The sequence below is a fragment of the Platichthys flesus genome, chromosome 12 (assembly GCF_949316205.1).
Source record: "Platichthys flesus chromosome 12, fPlaFle2.1, whole genome shotgun sequence".
NCBI lineage: Eukaryota > Metazoa > Chordata > Actinopteri > Pleuronectiformes > Pleuronectidae > Platichthys > Platichthys flesus.
The window spans coordinates 24,450,864-24,461,072 of record NC_084956.1 but is presented as its reverse complement, the minus strand read 5'-3'; the positions used below and the strand labels follow the sequence as shown (position 1 = coordinate 24,461,072).

The window sequence follows — 10,209 nt, the reverse complement described above, 5'->3', positions numbered from 1 at the left end:
AGATCACAGCTGGCAAAGGCCATGACTTTTCGTGGTCCAACTTGGAGAATACAACATCTCCTGGTCGCAGGGCAGGTAAGGGCCTGTCTCCATGACGGCGGTTGAAGTAGTGAGCCTGTTTAGCCTTTTCCCTCCAGGCCCTCTTTCACAGCTGTCCTGCTATCTCCGTAGAGAGTCCAGGCCACCACACAGATGAGCACGCTTTCTCCCTACATTTGACTAGGACCTGGTGCCCTTCGTGAATTCTGAATTCTGAAGGATCTCACCTCTCATTGGCCTTGGCACGACAATCCTGCTTCCCCTGAGGACCAAGCCATTGTGTTCTGATAGCTCTTATTTCACTTGGACGTACTCTCTCGCGTCCATGGGCATATTGCTCAAGTGTTCAGGCCATCCTTTCTTTACGAGCTTCACAACTGAGAGCAGGTCGGCATCGGCTGCTGTCACCATTCTGATTTCATCCATCTTGCTTGTAGACGCAGGGATCCCCTCTACTACACTATCCACGTAGCATGCCACCTCACTGTGTGTGTCTGTCTCTGCGCATCAGATGGCCAGTGGACTGCGTGACAGGGTGTCCGCGATGGCCAGAGTTTTCCCTGCCGCATATTCTGCCACTGAATTGAATCTCATGAGCCTCATGAGAAGACGCTGGCACTGTATATGTACCTTGTCCAGACTGCGGCTGTAAATGAGAGGCACTAGCGCTTTGTGATCAGTGATTAGCTTGAACTGCTCCAGTCCATTGAGGTATCTGTCGAACTTCTCACATGCCCACACACCAGCCAGGCCTTCCTTCTCTATCTGAGCGTAGCATGGTTCTGCTTCAGTGAGGCGTCTGGAGCAATATGCCACAGGTTTCCACTGCTCCCTGTGGAACAGATGGAGTACGCCCCCAATCCATAGCTATTTGAGTCCGCGGACACAGCCGTGGGCTTGTTCAAGTCATAGAAAGCAAGTACTAGTGCAGTTGTCAACAGCTCCTTGATGTGTTCAAAAGCTGTTTGTTGTGCGTGGCTCCATGTCCATGTACTCTTGTCCTTCAAGAGCTAGTACAGAGGCTTCTTAGTTGCTCAGTTCGCTTTAATGCATAACCATTTGTCTCACTCACATGCGTATCTCGAGCTACCGTATAACCCATAGTATATGCGCAAACGCATTAAACTACTGTATATGACAGCAACCAAAGAATAAGGACCACACAGACCGAATTTAAACATCAACCCAGCAAAAGGAGGGAAATCTTATATTATACATGGCGCTGGTATGACCGGAAATCATGGTTAAAAGGATGGAAAACTAGCTAATGCCTTGTTTTGCTACCCCTCTATTCTATTTCACCCCGATGGCAGCATGGACACAGCGTGGACAACTACGGGTGTCACTGACATGCATCATCTGTCAGAGAAGGTGAAAAAGCACGAGACATCAAAGATGCATATGGACAGTGATTATGTTGGATGTGACTGCACTCATATCTTTCCATTAGATTTCCACAGTGGATATTTCAATCATTTTAGAACCAAATAAATGTTAATGAAGGCCTGTCTACAAAATTACTGTAAAAGGTTTTGTATTTATATAGCGCTTTCTAGACTTGATGACCACTCAAAGCGCTTTACAAAACCATTCTACAGTCACATTCATACAGTGAATCTATTACTTTTTAAGATTAAGATGCATTTATTAGTCCCAAACACATGCACAGACATGCAAAGGCAAATTTATGCAGGTAGGGAAATTTAATCTCTGCTTTTGACCCATCTGGTGAAGGACACACAGAGCAGTGAGCGACCATGTACGGCGCTCGGGGAGCAGATGTTTGGGGGAGTAAGGTGCCTTGCTCAGGAGCACTAGACAGGGTAGGGAGACTCTTGGATTTTTGGACAGATCAATCCAGGTTTGTCTTTTGTTGTCTCTCCGTGGAGTCGAACCAGAGACCTTTTCTGCCTATAGTCCAACTTTCTACCACTAGACCACCACCTCTCCGCACTAGCACTTTGTTGTTCTATGGGGGGCAATTCAGGGCCCTGCTCTCTGAATCAGCTGCTTGTAGTTTAACCAGTGCTGAGAACTACGAATGTCCTTGATCGCGGCAGCGGTTGGTAAGACGTCTGTCTGCACGTCAGTTTTACGACAGTCGACACTGTGCTTTACGGTGGAGCATGGCGTCCCTCCGATGAGCTCTCTGAAGGACTGAGAGACGTAACAGATTATTTAGATATTTGGACCGTAGCCCACGTTGACGCCTGTACTCCCTCCTTCCTCCACAGGCAGACGCAGGACAAGTGTCAGCTGCGTTCAGGGCCAGGTAGGGAGGAGCAGCCACCAGGACACACGATGGCGGCGCAGGGAAGCATCCAGATCCAGGAGAAGGTCAGCAGGCTGCTCAGCAGACAAAACGGGAAACCGGTGCTGAAACCCAACAGGACGTTGGTTCTGAGAGATGCTGTAGCCAACCGCAAACTTCAGAAAGGAGGTAAGAGTCAAAGGGCCTCAGAGACACAAAGCAGCAGCAGATCACTTTGATATAAGGACGTGGTGTATGTGTTTTGGGGATTATTATTGGTGAAAGGGATGTTTGTGGATGTAAGGTTTTAACATCAACACCGGCGACTGCTTGCTTCACCAAAAGCCCTCTTAATATATTCTTTAGAGTATCCTACATGGATGGCTCAGCTTCTTCATCCTAATACATTTGTGTTATTAATTCACCTATTAATTCAACGTGAATAGAAACATGTCTTTACGGTTTCAGCCTGGATGCTGATGATCTCCCTTCTCCATGCCAATTGGAAGTAGATGTTCCAAGAAACTCTGTTTTGGTGTTGAGTTCACATTTCTCACATTTCCTTAGATAACCTTAGTGGTGAACGTGATCTTACACAGCAGGTTTACTATTTGTACATAATCACGCATTTAAATGTGGTCTTTTAATTAATGACAGATTGAATAACTAACTGGTGGCAACTGACAACCAAAATACAAAAAAAATACAGGCAGCGCTCCATTTGCTTGTACAGCTTGTTAAGACACTGCTAATCATGGAAGTTCTACATCAAGTTGGATTAAGTGTTAAGTTTTCTCTCCACAGAGGCCTCCTGTATCACAGAGATGTCCGTGCTGATGGCCTGTTGGAAGTTGAACCACTTTGTGGACGGTCTGTGCTCTAGTGAGATCAACACATTCTATACCTGTGTGAAGGAGGCTCAGGTATGTTCACATAGGCCCTGAAGTTACCTTTGTTTCCAATGAGAAGAGGGAAATGATTCATTTACAGGAAGCATCACTTTATAAAAACATTAACTAATTGTCTATGCATATTAGAGCATTGTAATTTTGTAAAAAAATGGTTACAATATTAGTCTGGATATACTTGAATCTCTACACTTTATTTGACAATACGGCACATTAATGCAAATTCAAAAAAACGTATGTTCATGGCTGGTCAGTTCTTGAATATTTTAAGAACATGGCTGGTAGAGTAACCACATCCGACTCCTAAGCTGAGCAGGATTCAAATGACATTTTGAACACACAGTAAAGAGTGGAACAGTACAAAAGCACTTTGATTGTTATAAACTCAGCACAGTGCAGAGCTGAAAGAAGATCTGTTTGTTAATATAATAATTGTTCATTAATCGTAATCGAAGTTTGAAATAATCGTGAAATTGAATTTGAAAAAAAGTTGGCTGCCCATAGATATACTGTGTGAATGTTTGTGCGCTTTTAGTGGTCATCAAGACTAGAAAAGCGCTATATAAATACAAACCATTTACCATAAAAAGGACTGACCGTGTTTTCACTGCTGTTCACAGCCATTTACCTTGTCATCATTGTCTTATGTTATATGTTATGTTCTCTTTTTGGTCCAATCGGTCAGCAGGTATAACTGATTGATTCCACCGAAACCTGGCTCTATGGCACTAAATCTGGGGTGTCCAAACTTTTTGTCCCGAGGGCCACATACAGAAAGAAATCCGAAGAACTGGGCCACTCATGCCAACACGCCCCCCTGCCCTGGAGTGGACTGTTGACAATTCAACTCAACAATGTTGCTCAGGGTGGGGGGCGTGGCAGCGTGGCGGCGTTCTGAGGGACAGCTGGCAAGTCAGGGCTGAGAAGTGCAATACAGTGGGCTGTAGTCCATTATATTACTTATTTCATTTAGCTGACGCTTTTATACAAAGCGACTTACAATAAAGACCGGCGCATGGTTCTGCGGCTGCAACTTTCCACGCAATTTTGTCGATGGACTCGTTTTAATTTATGGTTCTCATAGGGCTGCGCGTGTTGCAAAGCAATTCCCCGCCAGAACACCAGGTGGAGTAACGTTTTTTGTCGAAGACGACCTTAGAGATGCCTTCTTTGTGTGTGGCAGTCGTCATCGACTGTTTATTACTTTAATACTTATTCTGGAGGACAAATTTGTCCCTGCTCTTTCTCCACAGCTTTGTACCTTCGTCGACCTTCAAACCGATATTAGCCGAGATGTCCTTTCAAAAAGTGCAGGCCATCTGCGTGTCTTTGTATTCCGTCAATGACGGATTATACAAGTGGTCATACTTTCGGACCTCTGCTGCCAAATGCTCTTCTATTTGGTCCATATTCGTTCTTCTAAATCTTCCGTGGTTTCTGCCAGTATTATGTGGCATGAAACCGGAAATTTGACTCCGGAAAGGATGTAGTTAGCGGACCAATCACAGCCTTGCGGGTTTCATAAGCCTTGCGTAGCTTTGTCGTATAGTTAAAAAAATTGGGCAATGCACGGAAGTACACAAGGGGCACACTAGGGGCTCTTCAGCGTACCCCTTCTTGGATGTCTCTGAAAACGCAGAAGCATGAGCCGGCCTTAAGTGCATGAACCCCAAGGGTACAAACCCAGGACAACAAGAGTCAAAAAAGTACAATTTCTTCAAAAATAAAGCAAAACAAGGTGCTATAAGTAAGTGCCATTTAAGTGCTACTAAATTGTTATATATATATATTTTTTTATATATATTATATTTTAAGACATAGATGCGGGCCATTTACAAATGGTTGGCGGGCCGCAGTTTGGACACCCCTGCACTAAATCATTAGGGGCTCAACAATGGAAAAAGCTCGACAAATATTGTGCCTCGCACCTCATCATTCATGTCTGCTGACCTGATCTTGCAGAGTTTATGAGGGTTGAAGCACTCCAACACTCTGGGTTGACAATGTACAAATGCTCCCTGACTGAGGTTTAATAAACACGTGTCTCATTGAAAAGCTCCAGTAACAATTAATTTTTCTCATTCACAGGCAGCTGCGAAGAAAAAATCGGACCACAGCAGCACACAGGGAGGACGTCTGCATCCAAAACTAGCCACAACCTTGTTGAAGAGATATCCTGGCCTGTGTTCCGAGGTCTAGGAAGCCATCTCCAAAGCATTTGTTATTTGGACTTGATATGCAGGATTAAACAGCCCACAGGACTGGGTTCTCAAACTGGATTTCCCCTCGATTAAAGTGTTCAGAGTTGTTATTGTTTAATAAACATCTATTGAATAAATATTGCACAGTGCAGACCAGGCTGGTTTCAACTCAAACTCACTGATCCTCTTTTTCAGCATGTGAATCTTTTTAGGTTATTCGATTTTTTGATTATTTGTACTCAATCATTATTTACCAGTGTTCTGGTAAAGCTTTTGTTGTCACAACACACTGGTTTGAAATATAATGCCACCTTTCCTCAACCCAATTTACAATTTAACGATCTCATTCAGTTCAGAGATGTGATTAGTGGACGTGATGCAATTATTCTTCTTCAGTTTCATGGCTCCTATCCGGGAACTTATTACTGAACACTTAAATGCCTCATTGCTCCTGTGGAAGCTGCGACTGCTGGTAAACAGATGCTGACCTAAAATTTGCCTCTCACTCAGACAGTCTTACACAGACAAGTTACCTGTAAGCAAAGGTTAGTGTTGATGATGCAGAACTTTCTGGATACAGTAGATTTAAACAGTTTTTTGGTTTTATGGTTTTAAACAAACCATAAATCTGTGCCTTTTATGCTCTGCATGTGTCCCAGGGCAATAATATATATTCTCTAATGTCAAGCATAAGTTTTGAATTGGGGTGTGGTCATCCTGAAATATTTGTTTTGTTTTTCTTTTTTTCAGTATCGCGTCTGTTGAATGTTAGAAATCTTACTACACAACCACTCGCTCTTCTGGAATCCTCTCCATGTATTATCGCATCAACTCACTCGCACATCTCTTGGACTTCTAACAAGGCGGCTGGCTGCAGAAAGTCTGGAGATTCTCCAGAGTTAAGTTCATGTTGAAAACAGTTTATGATTGAAGATTTTGGTGTGTGGTATTCATGTAAACTATTATCTATTCTCCCTGTCAGGGACCGAGAAGGAAGACCAGAGAGCCACACATAGTTTCTTTGAATTAATTGTCTTATAATTTTGTTCCCATTAACAAAAATGCCAAAAGATAAACTTCACAACCCTTGGGCCAGTAAAAAGGTAAATTAATCAAACTAGCCTCCCGTAAGGGATAGAGACCAGCTAACAGCACCACAAAAACTGTTCCTCAACTGACACTGAGGAAGATATATTACCAGCATTTCCGGACATTAGACCGTGCATCACTTTATGCCAATCAATAGGTCAATTGATTGACACAAAGTTTTTTTCATTTTTTTGCTGATAGAAGCCTCCACATTCACAACAAGACACAGGCACAATGTTTGTTTTAGGCCATCAGGACATTTCTTGAAATGGAGAGCTGTTGATCTGCCAGAAACACCAACCCTGTGCATAGTGGGCAAACTACTCTGCCCCCATCATTTCACAGGCTGAGTTATTTCATCTGAAGCTGTGGAATATATCAGACTGAGTCTCAAATAAATGCAAATATGCTCATAACACCGGTTTGGTCTTTAAAGGTTCAGTGTGCACGATTTAAGTGAAAGTGATCTATTGGCAGTAATTGAATATAAACCAATCCTAGTGATGTTTTCACTAGTGTGTTTCATCTGAACTTTGCGAATTGTGGTTTTCTTTACCCTAAAAAGGGATCTTTATATTTAGACACTTAATATTGCACTTCTGTCCGTCCTTGGAGAGGGATAACTCACATGTGGCTCTCTCTGAAGTTTCTACGTTCTTTTTACCCTGTTAAAAGGGTTTTTAGTAGTTTTTCCTTACTCTTGTTGAGGGTTAAGGACAGAGGATGTAAATCCTTGTTAAGCCCATGAGAAAAATTGTGATTTGTGAATATGGGCTATAGAAATATAATTTGATTGATTGATATTCACATCAGGAGGGGTCCTCTCCATGGAGGCTGCCATGTTTTTAACAGTAGTCCAGACTGGATAAACCTACACCTTTTGAGTTTTTATGACAACTGAAGGTTACCACAGGTTCTCTTTCATGTGGGAAGGGGAGGGTGAGGTGAGCTGGCTCCACCACTAGATTAATTTGTACATGTTCAAAATGATTAATTAAATGTAATATTTAATCATTTATATGTTGCACCGTTACATATGAAACTAACTGATCATATATTAAAAAGGACAGTATCAACGCAAGCAACACTAAAACAATTCAGTGATCTTTAGGTCATGTTTGATTGATTAACTTTGTGAAAGAATTAGGCAAAAATGTCCCCTCTGCTTCCATTCTTTGTTCTGAACTTGGTTAAATTGCACATACTCATCTCCTCTGACAAGAAGCTTGTTGAAGTTGAACTGTTGCTTCGATGTTTAATGCTTCCCTGTCTAATTCATCCTATGTTTCCCAGTTTCACATTATCTTTAATAGGGCATTGTTTGTCTCTTTGGTTTCATGTTTTGTCTGAAGCACTGGAAGGATTTTTTGCAATGTTTGTTTGTTTGTTGTGCCCCTTATATCTGCCCATCATTACCCTGCTTATCACCTTTTCCGAAATGTCTAGACCACAGAGGAAACTGCTCCTTAGCCCAGAGCAATCATCACTCACTTACTCTTACATGCACATGTCCTTAGCCTGCACATTAACTCTTTCATATTAAACTGATATAGTATGAGATAGCAGTAGCTGATGAATATCTCCCAGAATGTGAAATTTAAATCCACACTACCCATAAGAAACAGTTTAATGAAATTTGAGACAACATTAATATTATTTCTAATATTTTGGCCTTAGGTTTGCATCAAAGGAAAGGCCATGGTGCTGCACATATCAAAGATCTTATCTTAATATCAAAACATTACATTTTTTGCTCAAAATAATGAAACTGATGCCCGGGAAAAATCACAACCATGGCTCAGAGTCCCAAACTCCAATCACTCCAACCCAGCCTGGACACACCAAACCCTCTAAAGAAGTACACAGTCAGATGCCATGAATGGGAGAAAAGCAACATGATATTAATCCTGGGAAAGTTATACTGATATGATTTTTTTAATTTGTGAAACATTCTTGGCAAACACTAACCTGAGTTCTGTGTAAGTCTCTACATCTTCTGACATGTTGGTCAGTTGTGCAACTATAAAAGGAAAGGCCATGGTGCTGAATGAAAAGATGACGGTGGACTGTGACAAGATGCCAACTCTGGTCTACCGCATGTCAATTAACTCACCTTCACCATCACAAACGTAACACCTATACTATGTCCATTTCCCTGTTAGCCATTGATCTTATTTATAGTAGTTAAAGAAACTGCCTTTAATTTTGGTTAGGGATAGTAAATGTAGCCGAGTTTAAGAGAACACTTCACATATTAATCAAACAGATAATACACAATGCTCTTTTTTATTTTCACCTATAACAACTCATCTTATTGGTTATGGGTGTCATATAATCCTTTGAAAGTGTTCTTCTGAAGCTCCATTTTCTGAGTCTTCTTTAGAATACATCACTTCAGCCTTCGAAAATCACAGGTTGGTATTGAAGTTTACAAGTTTATAACAGACTGTCGGCGAGGCTATTTGGACAAGTAAGGTCTATTGACCATATCATTATTTTATTAATAAAAGGTCACAACGGGGGGTCAAATACAGATGCAAACCCCAAGAGTTCAACACCATTAGCCTATTGTGTGTTCCATGGTATGACGCTGTAAACATGTTAGGGCTAGGGATTTACTTTAAACACTGACCACGAAGCTGCATTAAATGATTACTACACACAATCTACATCTACCTTTTTTTGCTCAGTATTGAAATTGCACCACGATATTCTCTGACTCTTGTCTTGAGAGCCAATTCTCCCTATAATTGCCTTGCACGACTATCTTGATCTCATCCTCTGAGATCTTTGATCAATGTGAAAGTCTTGGTTGAAAATTATAAATTCAACAGTAATGGACCACAACTTCCTCCCCACAGTTGAATCAACAACTCTCAAAAATAGATTCAGTACAAAGTGGCACAGAAAGAGGGAGGATTCTGTTAGGGTTTGCAGTACTCTGTCTATTTCCCTTTGTTTATGCCGGTTTTTTTTCCCCTTCCCGAATCAGATCACATGGAATCTGATACTTTTAAATCAGATTTGGGCCACTTTCATATGTGGTTCTAAATCAGATAAACTTCCAATCTTTTTTTAATGCTCTGACTGAAGAGCCATGTGACCTGCATTGGAATTTAAGGCGACTTTTACATTACTCTATATCGACAGTTCTCATAATTTTGGGAAGGGGTGGGTTGGAGTCAATCAGCTGAAACAAACAAGGAAGACAGATGCGACGGAGGTACTCATTGGAGGGACAGTGAGGTTTTAGAATTCATAAGTTCTTGGGGTGGCACATCTGTACAAGCAAAACTTGGGGAGGTTGTGACGTAACTGGTCTGTGTTTGAAAGCATATCAATTGAAAAATTGAAACGTAAACGCTCAATCTTTTTCCTCCGTGTTCATGACAACTTCTTCTCCTTGTTTAATTCCGTAGACAACGTTCTTCGTTTGACATCTTGTTGTTCTTCTGTGCATGCGGACCACATCTGGGCCATGAGCACATGACATTGGAGTCTGATACTGGCGACATTTTTAAAGATAATGTGAACAGCAACATAAAAATCGGGTCAAGAAATCTGAATTGAGCACTAATGCTTGTAGTGTGAACGTAGGGCAAATCTCTTCCTTCTTCCCAAAATATTCACTCACTTGCAGTTCGTCAACTCTGATTGTCATCTATTGGCTGTCGGCAGATTCCTCTTGTCCAACCATTCATTAGCCCCAGTCTCCTGCTCA

The 10,209-nt window shown here is 41.7% G+C and overlaps 1 protein-coding gene across 1 annotated transcript; it reads left to right on the top strand.

The window, feature by feature from the left end:
- Positions 1-2,134: 2,134 nt before the first annotated feature.
- chchd1 (coiled-coil-helix-coiled-coil-helix domain containing 1) lies at positions 2,135-5,556 on the top strand. The gene is made up of 3 exons (XM_062401637.1): positions 2,135-2,479; positions 3,095-3,213; positions 5,287-5,556. The coding sequence occupies exons 1-3, from the start codon at positions 2,341-2,343 to the stop codon at positions 5,395-5,397; spliced, it is 369 nt and encodes a 122-aa protein (XP_062257621.1). The 5' UTR covers positions 2,135-2,340; the 3' UTR covers positions 5,398-5,556.
- The last annotated feature ends 4,653 nt before the right edge of the window (positions 5,557-10,209 follow it).